Here is a 16,677-nt window from a genome sequence, read left to right on the forward strand (position 1 = left end):
ATGAGTTGAATATTTAAAATTTGAAATGGGAAAGACTATCGTCACGTGCTGAATTCTGTGAATATTTTGACGTTTGAATGGGTTGAACCCGTTGTGAAGTTCGATAGGCAGCATGTCCCAAAAAAAAAAAAAAAGCAGGCGCAATAATAAAAAAAAAAATAAAAAGTGTGCGCAGGATGACATACCCTGTATGTGTGAACGCTCTTCATCTTGCGCACAATAATTCCACCTCTTGCACATGCACACACTAATCCTCAAAGAATTGGTCGGAAACCCAAGTTTGAAGTTGCCACAACGCGCCTTTCCTTGCTTCACCAGCCGAAAACACTAAAAGCGAGCAGGCCCCACGGTCCGACGGCTCAGGTGCGGCGTAATCGCCGCACAGATATTAGTAAAGAGTAATGTTTAATTAAAGCACGTCAGACGCGTGATAAGGCCGCACTATAGTTTATAAGCCTTGGCCGCCATAAGCTAGCGCTGGAGCTAATCCTCTTTCACGTAGTGTTACTGCGTTTGCACAGCTCAAACTTTCTCTCCCCGTTTTTTTTCCTTTTTTTTTTTTTGCAGCATTTATAAAATTAGCAAAGAAATTAACTGTCTGCAAGTGTGGCAAATTGGATTTTGCAAGTGGTGGCTGTGTGTGAGTGTGTATGTGTGTGTGATAGAGCATAGCCAGGCTGCCACCTACAGTACAAAATGGAGGCTGCTCAACACGTGTGGCTTAATTAACAAGACTAGCGTCCCCCCCCACCCCACCCCCACCTCCTCTGTCTTCTTCGTGTGCTAATGTCGTTACAGGAAATTTGTTAAAATCCATTATTGAAATTATTAATAAAATAATTTCAATTTGGCTTGGAGACTGTGGAGGGATTACACGTGTGTCTAATATGCACATAATTCAGCGGGAATTATTTCAACAGCAGACGACCTACTTTTGACCTCGTGCCACCTGATTGGCTGCGTTTTGGGTTTTTTTGGGGGGTAAAAGATTAATGACTCATTAAAGAAGCGCACGCTGGCATAACATTGAAAGGTAGAGTTTAAAGAATAAATATCGGATCTTAGGTAGCGGAGTGTCACATGGGGAAATGTGAGCTGCAGGCGGTATTCAGTAAGTCACAGCAAACTAAAGAAAATGTGCAAAAATAACAATTTAGCGTCCAAAATCGGACATCTTTTACACAGCAGTCAAAAAGAATAGAAAGACAAGCGTACCAAGGAAGTCCAGACCTCAGCCAAGGCCAGATTTTGTCACACAAGTCTTTATGTTGCACTTTAGCGGTAGGTAATCTTGCAAAAGTAGGGTGCACACACGTTGAAAATCATTGATAATTTGGGCATTTTTTCTCTACCCTTACGATCAAAGGACGAATAAGCAAATTATCAAATTATTATCCTAAGGGATTCTCTTAAGAGTGTGGGGATAGGAGGGGGGTGAAGAATGCTACCTCCACAGCTGGCGTGGAAAACAGTCGCGTTGACGATCGTAAATAATAAACCTGTTCAATATTTACGATCATAAATCTCAACCGAACTCTGTCGGTTAAGATGTTCTAAAATGTTTGTGAGTGGACCCTGCTTTACACACATGAGAGCCTCAAGATGTTTGAAAGTTGTAAGACTAAAAGCGATGTTTTTTTTTGTCCGACAATTGTACTTTTATTCCACCCGCCGCTTACTTCTTCGACCGAACAGTTTTGAGACGGAGGACTTCCTTTTAGGTTTGCCTCTCTTTGTTCCTATTGATAGCAAAAAAGAAATGAAAAACGAAAAAAAAAATACTGTCACTAAAAATTGCCCCTGAAATGTTAAAAAAAAAAAAAAAAAGATACAAGGTACATACCCAAATTTTTCATCATCGTGTTAAGCGCCTCATCCTCCGCTAATTCTCTGAAATTGAACCAAAAAAAAAAAAAAGTTGCATTCGTGAATGAAATAATAGTGACGCTGCAATCGAGTCACTAATCCACCACAGGGTTTAATAATCAAATTAATTATGTCATTGATTTATAGACAATCATCACCTTAGTATCACCTGCAAAAAATATGAATATTACCCACGTGTTTTACATAAAACACCTTTGGAAATGAACACCAGATGTGTTGTTGTCCCTTCGTAATAAACCGCTCACCTTAGGCGGTCCTCATCCAGGACCTCCACGATGGCGTTCCTTCCGTCCACGATCGCCATCAGATTCCGCATCAGCGTTTTCTCTCGCGCCAGCTCCTCGGCCGACTTGGCGCCATCTACCGCACCAAACGCGCTCATCAGTTCAAAAAGCGGCGGCGGCGGCGAAGGCGTCGGAGCGCCGTGTCGACTCTTACCGGGCTTGTCCAGCAGCCTGCGTAGTTCCTGCTCCACGCAGGGCTGCTGCCGCTCCAGCTCGTGAGTCCTCGCTCTGAAACACAATGTGAAGACATTACAGGGCTTCCACTGATATGAAATAAAAATTTTAAAAAAGCTCAAGCAACAGCTGCTCATTCGAGTAGCGATTCAATCCCCACTCACGTGTAGACAAGTTCGGACTCCTTCCTGATGAACATTTGCTTCTTTCGGATGAGCTTGAACCAGTCGACCATCAGCGGGTCCATCAGCAGGTCGCCCTCCCCCTCTGGAAAGCGGCAAAACAACACGTTGCGGTTCTCATCCACGCAATTCTCTGCTGGGTACCAGCAAGAAAGGATACGGACATTGATTTTGAAGCACAACCACGCAAAGGCCAACTCCAATGAAGGCGTAAAACAAACAAAAACACAGACGCAATCATGCGCAAATCTTTGTGTGCGATTGAATACGCTACAAACGATCAAACTGATCTTTTTTTTGTTGTTGTTTTTTTTTGAAACCAGACCATTGTTTCGAATTTGAAGATGAAGATTAGCCGAAGTAAAACAGGATATATGTGCGTGAATGAGAGGGGCGGAGGGGGAAGAGTGAAGCTCCAGGGAGAAGAGATGGCGAGGGTGGAGGACTTCAAATACTTGGGGTCAACAATCCAGAGCAATGGTGAGTGTGGTAAGGAAGTGAAGAAACGGGTCCAAGCGGGGTGGAACAGTTGGCGGAAGGTGTCTGGTGTTCGATGTGATAGAAGGAAATGTTTATAAAACAGTAGTGAGGCCGGCCATGATGTACGGATTAGAGACGGTGGTGCTGAAGAAAAACAGGAAGCAGAACTGGAGGTAGCAGAAATGAAGATGCTGAGGTTCTCACTTGGAGTAAGCAGGTTGGATAGGCTTAGAAATGAGCTCGTGAGAGGGACACCAAAAGTTGGATGTTTTGGAGACAAAGTTAGAGAGCGGACTTCGATGGTTTGGACATGTCCAGAGACGAGAGAGTCTGTGGATGGAGCTGCCGGGCAAAAGAGTGAGAGGAAGACCAAAGAAAAGGTGGATGGATGTTGTGAGGGAGGACATGAGGACAGTGGGTGTTAAAACAGGAAGATGCACGAGAAAGGCTGAGATGGAAAAAGATGACGCGCTGTAGTGACCCCTAACCGGACAAGCCGAAAGAAAAAGAAAACTCTCGTTTCGAACTTGATGCCTGCAAGACGTTCCAAAAAAAAAAAAAAGAGGCTGGTACGGAAGTAAATTAGTGCCACCAGGATTTTAATTTGAAATGCCACAGAAAACATCACTTCAATTTCAAAGGGATCACATTTTCAATAGTTGCTACAATTCGCTGTCTAAAATTCACCACCAGGCAGAGGACCCAACCAATCGCAGTTACGCTTTCTTAGTCACGTGACGTTACATACTAAGAAAGCGTAACTGGATTGGCCGGCTGTTCAGTTCTGACCTTAAGTAACCCTGCCCGGTGGCACAGATGGTGAATTTTAGACAGCGAATTGTAGCAACTATTGAAAATGTGATCACTTTGAAATTGAAGTGATGTTTTCTGTGGCATTTCAAATTAAAATCCTGGTGGCACTAATCTACTTCCATAGCTGGGGACATCAGCACTGAAACTAAAACAAGATGTTTTGAGGTTTCACCACCAGATTTACCCCCAAAAGTTCCTTATCGATTTCCTTAAAATATCATGAACAGGACAACCAAGATTTCCATATCTCGTAGTTACTTTTAAAGGCCCACACTGGTAACCAAACCCTCGTAATCAGATTGATGGAAGACATTTTATGTCTTAAAGGTTTACTTGGGATTGTTTTTGTCTTTTTTTTCTGACTGTTATCTCTGAATTGTGCTTCTTTTTTGCCGTTTTCTCCACCGCCCGAGCGGGAAGACGAGTATGGACGACGCAGGCGAGCGCACCTCCCTCGCAGCGGCGGAGTTTCCTCTCGAGCTCCACACCTTCTCTCTCCAGCAGCGCCAGGTTGGTCTCGATGGCGACCAGCTCGCGCTCAATGAGCTCCGTCTGGATGCGATAAGGCGTGCGCTGATATAAAACAAAAAAAAAAACGCTTTTAAGAGCGCTAATCAAGTCCTTGACTTATTCAGAAAAATAAAAGTCTGACTTCTGATAAGTTAAATGAAAAATGTCCATTTTTGGGAGGGGGGGGGCAGGGTACGTGTCTCGCTGTTAATTAATCTCTTAAGAGACTTAATGGAGGGAACTTACGGAGGGTGACCTCATTTCGGCGCCGGAGGCGTTGGTGGGTGACAAATACTTTCCCTTTTTAGCGCCTAAGAGGTAGACGAAATAGGATTAGACGTCAGCTTTTGTCACATCTGACTCCGCCGGATGCTTTTCCAGTGAAAACTCACATTTCGCCAACAAAGATGGCTCGCGCGTGTTCAGGCGACGGCGTACCTGAAGGGATGTCCGCCGCGGAGGTCGGCGAGCTCTCGGCCTCCGCCGCTGGCCGTCCTGCGGGGGATTTGACGGGCGAGCGCCTCTTGGGAGGATCGGCTGGAATAAGGACAGGGAGCTTTACGTCTTATTGGTTCAATTTTCACGGGATTTTCATCGCAAACAAATAACGGCCTGGAATGAGCTAGAAAATTAAAAATGTGTCATCTTAATTTTTTTTTTTTTTTAATTAGAAGTCTCACAAATTTTCAACTGACTTTGTGTACATTTTCTGTATCCAGTAGTGGTACAGCTATTGATTTGGGGAGTATTTCGTATACCTTGTCATGCTGCAGCGAGTCCCCACGTGTTCGTGGTTTGGTATTCCTACATTTGCTGATTTGAAGAGATTTTTCCTCCGTTAGTCATTGAAAAACGCGTCTATTTCTTGTTTTTACACTGACATCAAAATCATGTCAAATGTAAAAACATTGCTTTGCTGCCAGATTAATCGATAGTACTGTAGTGACACACAAGATGGCGGACATATAGATAGGTTTCCAATTACCGGTGGTGACACACAAGATGGCGGACAAGGGAATGTGGTGACATCATCAGAAATCTATGTATTCTGAACATTTTTGTGGAGAGTGTCAGTGACATGAAGATAGCATCATAACAAGAACACGTTTAATTTTTCACTCAGCGCTCTAAAGTTAAACCTTGTGAGTTTTCCAGTGCATCCATTTTCCATTTTCTTCATCGGTTGTCCTCTTCCGGGTCATGGATGAGCATGATCCTGGACTGGTCACTAGCCAATCACAGAGCCCCTATAAACTAACAATCATTCACATTCATATTCACAGCTATGAACAGTTAAGACCACCCCGCTAAAACCTGCTCCATTCCTAATGGTTTTGAACACTCCGGCCTACTATGTTGTTTTATTGTGTGTTATGATGGTGGGAGGCCGCACGGTGGATGAACTGGTAAAGCGCTGGCCTCACAGTTCCGAGGACCCGGGTTAAATTCCCGGCCCCGCCTCTGTGGAGTTTGCATGCACTAAATTGCCCCTAGGTGTGATTGTGGGTGTGGCTGTTTGTCTCTGTGGCCTGCGATTGGCTGACAAGTTCTGGGTGTGCCCCGCCTCCTGCCCATTGACAGCTGGGATAGGCTACAGCGCGACCCTCGTGAGGATAAGCCGCAAAGAAAATGGATGGATGGACTATAAACTATTGCTACACATAGTACAATAAAGTGCATGTGAGTTGCAGGTATGAATTTTGTCCACTTGGGGCCAGCATCCTCACATTCTATGCGACTTTGAGTGTGCGTGGCTTTAAAAGGCGGGGCCTGGCCTGGTGAGCGATGTGAGAATGAATGACAGAGATGAACTGCTGCCTACTCATTGAGTGTCCAAGCCAATGACGTCGAGTCGAATAAAAACTAGACTGCGTCCAAACTCCTTTCACGTGGTAATTCGGTTTCAACCTCTGGCCGGGGCAAAACATCGCTTTGGGTACTATTTCACGCGCAAAGTTGACATCCTTTGATATCTTTACAACTGTACAATGTGAAACATAATATTGGAATACGTTGGTTTAGCTTTTTCGATGTCATTATGGTTCATTCTAGTTGCTGTCAAAACCGTGCAGGCGGTCGCAAAGAAGTAACTTTTCGCCGGTAAGTGTGTTTCACTTCAAACTTTGCAATTAATTTTTAGAATTATGACTATAGAAACTATATCATTACAATATTATGAAGGTCTGTACCTCCTATTACATACGTATGTGTCAATGTATCTTTGAAACCTTCCTGGCATGCTGCAAATGTTTAGATTATATTCATGCCTCTAGGAATCCAAAACATCCCAAGTACATAGATTTATCGCATCGTTTTCCATAACAATGTGTGTATTTTTTATCATCCTTTTTACCCTGACCGGAAGTCAGAGCCTGTTGACCACGGCAGAACCAATGTTGGATGCAGAGTGCGCAGTCTAGTTTTTATTTTACGTCACCGGTCCAAGAACCAGTTGTGGGCGAGGCATAGAAGCTAGTGTATTAATGTGTTTATGACATGTTTATGTTGTTCGGTCAAGTGACTAAAATTGCACATGCAGATGTTGTGTCTATCGTTGACCACTTACGTTCTAACCAGCAGCGGTGGGCGACTTTAAATTAGCTAACGATGTTTACATTACCTTGCGCGTTATCAGTTTTTAGGCATACAATAATACCAAAACTTTGAACATTTTTCTTTTATATTCCTTCTTCCTGGCTTCCTAGCATCACGCCAACTTTATTCCTACAAGGAGTTGCGCCTCCATCTGCATAAAGATTAATTCAAATGGAAAAATGACCCTTGCACAGCTTCAAGGCAGAGATTGTTAGTCAACTTTCTATTTGAATTAAATCATTTGAATTATTCGATTAATCCTTTCAGCCCTAGAAGCAACTCACCCAGATGTCCAGGACGAGGAGGCGGTACGGTCACTGGAATCGAGGGAGCCCTGGTCGGGGCGGTGGAGCCGCTGGAGAAAGATGTGGACTTGAAGTCACAGCGAAGTTCTTGGCCGGAGGGTTCGGCGTCTTTTCTGCACGATGGAAAGAACCACTGTGATTAAGGCGGATGACAATAAAGGAGGAAAGGAAGGCCTCGCCTTCTAATTTGACAGTGCTGAGAAGGGGATGGAAGTCACACTCGAGTCGTTAGCGGGGGGAGCATAGAAACGAGATGACTTGCTGTTAAAAGGAGGATAAGGCTGGGGGGGAGAAGCGGCGGCGTAGTTTGCAGATGCAAAGTCAGATTAGATAAGACCAAGAGTGACGGGTCCAATTAGCCAGTTAGTGATACTGATAAAACTTTACCTCGGCAGCTCTGCTTTGGTTTCCACAGGTTTAGGTTTTGATTGCCTCTCATAAGATGGATCTGCAGGTAAAATGGAACATTTATTGTGATTATAACATTTTTTTTGGTCTAGAAATACACAACGGATGATTTAATGGACTTTGGATTTAACAGACACAAAACAGTGCCCATTAGGAAATCCAAATCCCTCCCCACCCCCCTTCATAAACCAGTGAGGTGTGTTTGGATAAACTAACAATTCACTAACATTTTATACCTACTTCTTGACAATAATCTCGTGCTTGTAAGTAAATGTTTTTAGACAACGGGAAACAAATACAAAATAATAACTTTGTACTGTACTGTCAATTCAACGGAGAATCTAGTTTGACGGAAAGCCCCCCCGCAACCCCCACCCCATTAGCCCATTTACCTATCCAAGCTATCTTCAGGCGCGACACTAAACTGGTCATCAGCCAATTGCACCATCTTAACATGTCAAATACATCAAGTTGTTTAAAAATACAACATTTTATACCCATTTGACCACATTCAGTGCTGCATTTCACAGATTTTCCACCCACAAATTACTCCAGCTTTACAGATGCCATGTTTACTGCAACATATGGGAGTTGTATAGGTAATGACAGCCCCCTAGTGGTGGCACCTGGTATTTAAATTCTAAAAGGGCCGGGAAGCCTTTTTTTTTGAGGGGAGGCGTTCATTTTTTAAGCGGGAAAAGCTCAAGGAAAGAATTTGACTTTTTTGTCCATTAGAGCACAGGCCACAATTCCATGACAAAGTACAATCATTTGTCCTTTTAAATTTTGTTTTTGTGAATACTTTGCGGTGAGTGCCACTCATAAAATTGCAACTTGACACATGACAAAGGACTTTTGGCGTGGTGTAGACGGTGTGTGTGTGTGTGTGTGTGTGAGTGTTGGGTGCATGACTAAAATAAACAGCTACATTTGATAGCCTCCGGACGTGAAAATTCTCCACTGCCGGTGAGACAGTTCCTTGCGGAACTTTTGCGGCACGGCGTGGTGGAGTTTTCAGCTGGACCGGACTCTCCTCCAAAACTGCAGAATGTAAAAAATATCCATTGTCTTAATGAATTTTAAAAATTGAGAGAAAATCTAGTAAGAAACCAAAGGTCACCGTCTCTCTGCCGAGCAAATGGTAAACAGACGTTTGTTGTTATTGTTGCGGTTTTCCTCTGCCAGTATCTTTCCAGTTTGGACCCCGTGGATGCGCGGCCACTGCGGGAGCGCCGGCCTTCCCGGGGGCTCTGCGGACTTCCTCCACGGAGGAGAAGGCGGCAGCACCGCTTGGAAAAAGCTCTGCCGGGCTGCTTGAGTCTTCTGCGCCGAGACGGTCCAGCTTTGAGTCGGGGCGACGGGACGGACGGTCTTTGAGGCCGCCGCGGGCTGGATGTGGAGGGCGCTATCCAGCAAGCCAGATGCGGGCTTGAGCCAAACCTCACGGGAGGGTTTGGAAGTCTTCTCAGGGTGGACGCGGCAAACAAAAGTGTCCGGATCTTTCCCCGGCTTGTAGCCTCCCGTGTGGAGCGTGCCGGAACACTCGCAGCATCTGAAATACCGTCACGACAAAACCACCAGCTCATCCCTTAAGAAAGAGGTTTCTCAAACATTTTAGGCCCAGTGAATAACATTAAAGATACTTTTTAGGAATATAAACTTTGGCACTCAGGTCTATGGTCCGGTATTGTCATGATGGTGGTACTTGAGGAGAAATTATTTGGGATATTAGTTGGTTTAGCAAAAATTGGGAACCAGTAACTCACATGAAACAGCTCCGGTGAAAGAGTTTGCCCTCCACGAAGTGTCTTTGGACCAGATGAACGTGACTCTTGCAAGCCACACATTTGCTGTTAAGCGTTCCAGTTTTGTGGGGATTCGGCTTCTAGAAAATAACCGTCAGAACCACAATCAGATCTCATTGGAGGACACGGACGGCCGTGCCAAACGATGTGAACCGACCTGAGCCGAAGTGTTTTCCAACTTAGGAGAGGATCGGCCGGCGACGGTAGGAGGAGCCTGATTCTTGATGGCGGCCACTGGGAGAATCTTTTTCTCCGACGGCGCCGTCTTGGAACCCTCCACCGGCCGCTTCACTCCTACTGCGGTGCAAGGAAAAAACTTTCAAAACATGATAGAGTCTGTCGTTCTGTAGGAGCTTGGGAATAACTTTTTTTCCATGAAATCTTCTGTCAAATCTTTTAAATACGTTATATAAAAATAATAAATATGTAAATGTTTCATTCATATAAATATAGTTATTTTAAAAAACACATAACTTTGTGATTATTTATTTGAGGATGCAACGTACTGTAATTATAAACCGTGACTTTTTTTCACACACTTTCAACCCTGCAGTTTTTGCGGTCATACGGCTAATTTGTGCATTTTTTCTAACGGCTGCAAGGGGCACTTGAGCGGAAAAGGAATATATGTGCCGAGCAAGTGCTGTTTACCGGTCCGGCCCTATTAGCACTGCGCTAGCGTGTTACTGCCATGTCTCAGTGATTTTTACCAGTATGTCTTTTTTAACCGGCCCTGTTAGCGCGGCGCTAGCATTAGCGCGGCTCTTGCGTTTGCGTGGAGCTCGTGTTAGTGCGGCGCTAGCGTTAGCGTGGCAGCGCTAGGGTTAAACTCTGTGTACAGTCTTTGAAAATATCTTGTGTTTCAATGTGGGTAGGCCGGGAATTACAGTCGTTATGTTAGGCGGTTAATCGTCATCATTAAATATTATAGTTGTATTGGTAAAATAAACACTACATTTTTCAAAACTATACTGTAATTTCTTTTTAGATTTCCAAACAAATTATGAACAACATTGGCAATTATTGTGAAATAATAATAATAATAATTATAATAATGGTAAAGAGTTTTACAGTCTGTCACTTTCTAGTGTGTCACTGTCCTCACTGGGCGCTCGTGCTTTAAAGTAGTTGTAGTACTGAGACACGTAGGTGAGAATGCTGAGTCTGTCGGGGATCCTTAAGGCCACCATGTCCTCGGCGTCCAACAGGGCCGGGATCCCCAGCTTCTCCTCGGCCACCTGAAAAGCCTTGACAGGGGAAAAAACTCTTTGACAATCGGGAGGCCTGCGTCGCGTCACGTCACCAGTCTGACAAACACAATCGTCTTGAAATAGATCGAGATTGCTCACTTCCCGTGCGCTCCCGGGGATACAAGAGGGAAGTCGCCGGAACATGACTTTTAAATGTAAAGTCTGAGCGCTTTTGTCCAAAACTGTTTCTTATCTAACAGCTGAGCAGGAAATGTGACACTTCATGAAATATACAAAGGGTGTCCGTTACCAAATTGGGGTTTGCTTGACGAGGAGCCTCGTCGGGAGGAGTGGAAATGCTCTCAGAACCGCAGCTTTGTTGCAGGAACGTCCGGTAGGTCGTCATTCAGGCGAGAGCACAAAGTAATACGCCGGAAAGGTGCGACAACAACAGAAATGACGGAAGAGTCCCAGCTGTGGGGCTTTGCAGGTTAACAGAACTAGCGAGGTCAAGTAAATGTGCGCTAAATTGACAAAAAAATTAAATGCTCTTTGCATTCAAGCGCTGTTTTTGACCTGCTGATTTCATTTTCACCAATCGTTCCATTTTGCATGCGCAGAGCGAGACGCTTGGATTTTCCAAATGAAGATTTAGGCTGACACAGAAGACCGGAAATGACAGAACATATTTTTGAGCTCCAATCATCTGTTTTATACATTATTTGTCCTCACTCATCTCGAAGGCGAGCTGGAGACAACCTGTAAAGTACAAAATATTTTTTTTTTCATGTTTCAGGTCAATGAGACACTTTGCGAACTTTGCTTCTCTGCGGGGTGTCGAGATTGTGTGCAGTCATGTGACTTCCCTGCAACCCTTAGGCGAAGGGATTGCAATTTTTTTTATCATCCATCTGTCGAGGGTAAATGCCTCCGATTGGGCTTCATCTGGGCAAATCCTCTATTAGGAGTTTGGCAAAATATGATTCGCGGAATTCACAGCAAAATGGATGCTTCAAACCAAAACAGTCGACAACGTGTACAATTTTGAGCGTGACATTTTTCCGTTCGTCCTGTTATGACGTCCACTCAATTTTATGTCAATATGTGAATTTAGCGTTTGTCCGTATAGAGCTCATGCACCTACGTCACTAAATCACGTCACTGGCCGGAAGTGCCGGTCAAACAAAGCATTCTTCAATGCTAAGTCGGTTGGAGACGGTACGAAAATACGTCTTATAGCACGACGCCCAGAGTTTTGTCCGATGCCCTTAAAAATTTAGAAGGTGATAATAAAGGAGGCTAAGTGGAAAAATGAGAGACACTTGGGCATAGAGGATCCATATTTAATGCTGAAGTTGATGTTTTCGCCGATAAGAACGTGGACTGTTAACCCACTTCCACTTGTCTTAGGTTTCTAACTGGATCTACACATGGATCTGGTAAATCGGCGAGATTTACACGGAAAAGTTTGAAACCGTATTCATTGCTGGATCTGTTCTCAATCGAGAATAAATCCCACATAGCGATGGAGCCAATAAGACTTTTTCAATAATACCAATACCATTATTTAAATAAATGACGCCTGGTTTTACACAAACTCGCATTCACTAACTATGATTGGGGAAAAAAAAAAAAAAGACAGCGAGTCCGCTCCTCCGTACACGAAGCGTGTTGCGACCACACGTTAAACTTTGGTAAACATCTCCGTGACAGACGTATTTTTTTTTCCAAATATGCATTGTTCTCAAATGAGTCCAATGCATATTTAAAAAAAGAAAATAAACCGCTGGGATTGGCTTCAGCCCCCGTACACGGAAGCGTGTTGCGGCCACAAGTTAACCTACATAAATGTCTGCGTGACCAATGTTTTATTTTCTTTTTTTTAAATATGCATTGGACTCATTTGAGAACAATGCATATAAAAAAAATAAATAAAACAAGTCTGTCGGGGAGAGGTTTACCAAAGTTCAACGTGTGGCCGCAACACGCTTCCCTGTACGTTGGAGACTTTTTTTTTAAACGCATTTTTCTTAAATGAGCCAACTTGGCATAATAAATACTACTCGGGAATTTGAGATTGAGAAGAATAATTGGTACCTAAAATGAAGTGATCGCTACAGAGGCGTGTGCGTATTTTGGTTGGGCACCATCCATCATGTGTAATTGCCGAAATCCATCGATATTTTCTGATCTTTTCAGCTGGTATTCTGTAGAATGACTTCTTTGAGTATCTGTCTCGTCTGTTGTGACAACCAACAGCACAAGAAGTCTCGGGCATTGTGAATATTTTGCTCCGGTTCAATGTCCCCCACACTGTCGAGCAGCTCTTTTTGACCGGCAATATGGCGCCGTGAAAATGGTGATGTCACGTGCACGAGCTCTATTGAAGCAAATTAACTAAAAATGATTAATAAAGAGTGTAATAAATAATTGCCCTTTTGAGTGGCCCCCACCCTCAAGTTGCCCTTATCTAGTGAGTGCACATTGCTGGAGGCGCAACATCACCCGTCAAAAGTTTTAAAGGGCTCAACGAGACGACGTCTCACCAGCTTGTTGTTGTCAAACACGTCCTCAATGCGGAGAGAGTCGTAATCTCTGTACATAGACACACACAAACACATAGATGCATCTTTTCTACTCACAGTACAACTTTTTTAGAACTCATTTTAATTGTAATAAGAAGGATACGAAGCGAATGAAGAACTTGCCCTAAGGCCGTGTGACCACCAGGGGCTCCCGAGAGGAATTCCTATTTAATTTTTGCAGGAAGAAAGGAGATACTTAAACACATTGACTGCCATTGACGGCTTTTGTCGTCAAAACATCCAAGCTAACTGGGAAGGCGTGCAGTGACTTAAAAATAAGTTAAATGCTTGGATTAATGTTAAATATGATTTATTTTGCCCACTTAAGCTTGTGCACATCTATACACAGTTTGCACACTTGTTTTTAAACGTTTTATTTTACACAATACACGAGCATGCTGCGAGAGAGCATCACGACTGACAATTGGTCCAAATATTAATTTGCAACAAATAATACATCTTCATTCATCCATCTATCCCAGCGACACAAGGCAGAGCAATGAAATGTCCTTCCCTCAGCTTTAACCCATTCGTGGACTGCGTCCCATTTTTGGGACATCATGATTTTCATGCATTATATCCTTCAGTATATCAAAATATTTAAGTGTTTTAATCTGAAGCCATAATTTGGTGTCAGGAGAGGATAACTCATCGGTCAAAGTTAGCACGGAGTTATTTCCTTTTCCTTCCTGACCCCAACATGGCTGCCTCAAGTACACATAGAGCGTTTTCCAAGAGAAGAAAGGTCAGTATGCAACCACGTTTGTCTTCAAAACGCTAATCCATCAGTATTATCAATGCATAAGTGTCGTTCTAGAATAAGAATTAATTAATAAACATATGTCTAGTATGTACTACTTCACAGAACTGATAATATACCCGTCCAGGTTTTGGGACGCTGCCCGCGAGAGGGTGCATCATTTTTGCCCTTTGTTTTATGCGTTAAATGAAAACGAAGTATTTCCTTGATTGTGGCCTATTAGGAGACTTTTATCTTAATAAGGCAAAAAATTGCCACCCTGCCCATAAATGGGTTGATTTAGAAATGGAGGGGTGAGTATTTTGATTAAAAATCCAGTTACATACTTATGGAGCCCACAAGTGATGTTTTATAAGTGTGCGATGCTGTAATTAAGTGAAACTTTGCGCATTTTAATATAAGAAAAGTTCACTTAAAACATTTTCACCACAAATCCAAGATGTACAGGTAAAAGCAATATCAAATATGTGCGCTTGGTATGAAATGCAAGTACCTGTACTTGTACTGAAGTCACCAGTAAAAACGTAAATATGTAATGGAAAATATGTGCACATTTTGTTGTTCTTGCATTACAAATTATTTTTGGGACAACCTTGTTGCAGTTATTTGAAATCCAAAAACAGTTTTCACTGAACGTCTAATACGGAACGTGTACTGGCTGGTTTTTCTTACTTCACGTGGCCGATGGAGTGCAGTACTTACATGAGGTCGGGTCTGTGCCTGTGGATGAGGGCGCAGAAGGCCAGTCCGCTCCGGAACGACGTGGTCATGTTGGTGATATTCACGTCCCGGTAGCCGTCACACTGGGACCGGCACCACTGCTCCAAAGCCCGGATGGCAGCCATGCTCCACCGAAACGAGCGAAAGGAAGACGGGTGGGATGGGCTCGGGCTCGCTCAGTTGCGTCCGGTTGCTTTTGTCTGCTAGATTTTCATTTCAGGCAAAGAGATGAACTTTTGCCTTCAAGTTTCTTTCTGCGCCCCCAAAAATGACCCACAACTCGCCAAAGTCGACGGAGCGAACGAACGTAGAAAAGTCCACAAGACACTGCCAAAAAAAAAAAAAAAAAAAAACCCTCACACGTAGGGATAGAAATATATTCAGGCTAATTTCAAAATACTATATAATACTGACGAGTTATGGGGCAAATAACACGAAACTGCTCATTCGTCACAATTTAACAACGCCAAAGTGATCAAAGCTCACCTGTTGAATCTATATAAAAATAGCTAATAATGTAAAAAAAAAATGGAGGCTAATTTAATAGACTCATAATACAATTGTATTATTTTCTTCAATTACTGTGAAGTATGACTCGCCGCGACGCCACAAGGGTACTTTGTGGGTGGCAAAAGCTGCAAGCTTTTGTTCTGTCCAACTAAAGTAAACTAACGCTTCCAAGTCACGTGACCAAGAAAAAGGCATACAGAAAAACAATAAATGGCTCGAATGATTTTTTTTTTTTTTAAATAGAACCCCATAAGCACAACTAGTGTCTTCTTATCCTGTTTGCACAAGACAATGGTCACTTTTTGATCATCTTGTGTACCCAATTGTGAATGTTCTTATCGGGTGTGTTCAAGATAATACCCCACATTATATTGTATATTTATATATATTTTTAAAAATGTATTTTGTTCACGGATGTTTTGCAAACCACCACTCGTTGTGGATTTCTGAAATAATGTACCAAATATATGGAAATTATTTGTTTCTTGGGGTTACAATTGGGACAAGAAGAGTTTTTTTCTTCTTCTCCCCCCCCCCCGCACTGCATAATGCTGTCTGCAGATGGAGTCGTCCAGCAGGGCGCAGTATTAAACCGCACTAGTTCATGGCGATAAGGTATAGTTCTCATTTACAACATTCAAAAAATTAAAGTTGTCAAATTATTATAAATCCGTCCGTTTTCTGAGCCGCTTATCCTCGCAAAGGTTACAGGAGTGCTGGAGCCTTCTGGCTGTCATCGAGCATAAGGCAGGCAGGGTACACCCGGAACTGGTTGCCAGCCAATCGCAGGGCGTATGGAGACAAACAACAGTCGCACTCACAATCACACCTTGAGACAATTTAGAGTCTCCAATTAATGTTGCGTGTTTTTGGGATGTGAGAGGGAAACCCACGCAGGAACGGGGACAACACGCAAACTCTATATATGAGGCCAACGCTCTAACCAGTTGCTCCACCGTGCCGGCGTTATTATAAATGTAAACCATAAATGAGGTGTGCCAGAAAAGTTCCAGGACTGGCGTCAAAAATGTTCCTCTTCAAAGCCCCCCCCCCCCCCCCCACCTCCCCAGGAGTCCAACACACGTTTTCAGCCTTCTCCAATACATATTTGTCCGTGTTCCTTTGCAGCCGCGTCATCCATCAGAACCATCTTGATGTCGTCCACGTCTTCAAAGTGGTCCTCACGATGACCCCCTTTGACTTTGATGCATTTTCATCAAAGTGAATTCAGTACATTGCTTATTCTCCTGTATTTTCACACCGATAATTTCATATCTCTATGTAACGTGAAAAACTGGATTCATTCACTCGCTGTGATTTCATCCTCCAGCTATTTCCATTGTTTATCTCGCAGGGGCGAGCGCATCCTGCCTGTCAGCGAAGAAGGCCCCGGCGGTCAAGGATGTCGACATCAACGGCCCGTGACGTGTAAACATGTCACTGGAATCAAAGCTGCAGGACGTTTTAGT

At 43.4% G+C, this 16,677-nt stretch overlaps 1 protein-coding gene across 1 annotated transcript; it reads right to left on the reverse strand.

Annotated features, from left to right (window-relative positions):
• Positions 1-1,146: 1,146 nt before the first annotated feature.
• On the reverse strand, positions 1,147-15,373 carry micall2a (mical-like 2a). The gene is made up of 18 exons (XM_061845007.1): positions 15,185-15,373; positions 14,681-15,025; positions 13,180-13,228; positions 10,549-10,690; positions 9,601-9,740; positions 9,405-9,523; positions 8,759-9,190; positions 8,567-8,679; positions 7,618-7,678; positions 7,210-7,343; positions 4,769-4,867; positions 4,577-4,641; positions 4,270-4,393; positions 2,510-2,612; positions 2,326-2,399; positions 2,133-2,247; positions 1,844-1,890; positions 1,147-1,739 (listed from the first exon to the last, which is right to left on the reverse strand). Exons 2-18 carry the CDS (start codon positions 14,821-14,823, stop codon positions 1,660-1,662), a joined length of 2,040 nt encoding a protein of 679 aa, XP_061700991.1. The 5' UTR covers positions 14,824-15,025; positions 15,185-15,373; the 3' UTR covers positions 1,147-1,659.
• Between the last annotated feature and the right edge of the window lie 1,304 nt (positions 15,374-16,677).

The sequence above is a fragment of the Syngnathoides biaculeatus genome, chromosome 16, assembly GCF_019802595.1.
Source record: "Syngnathoides biaculeatus isolate LvHL_M chromosome 16, ASM1980259v1, whole genome shotgun sequence".
Taxonomy (NCBI): domain Eukaryota; kingdom Metazoa; phylum Chordata; class Actinopteri; order Syngnathiformes; family Syngnathidae; genus Syngnathoides; species Syngnathoides biaculeatus.

Bases quoted from the DNA above. Each gene is read 5' to 3' on its own strand.
- micall2a (XM_061845007.1), bottom strand. From the start codon at position 14,823: ATGGCTGCCATCCGGGCTTTGGAGCAGTGGTGCCGGTCCCAGTGTGAC. The intron at 9,191-9,404 runs GTGAGTTACTGG...ACGGTATTTCAG, and splicing joins TTTCACCGGAGCTGTTTCAT to ATGCTGCGAGTGTTCCGGCA. The intron at 1,740-1,843 runs GTATGTACCTTG...TGCTATCAATAG, and splicing joins CACGATGATGAAAAATTTGG to GAACAAAGAGAGGCAAACCT.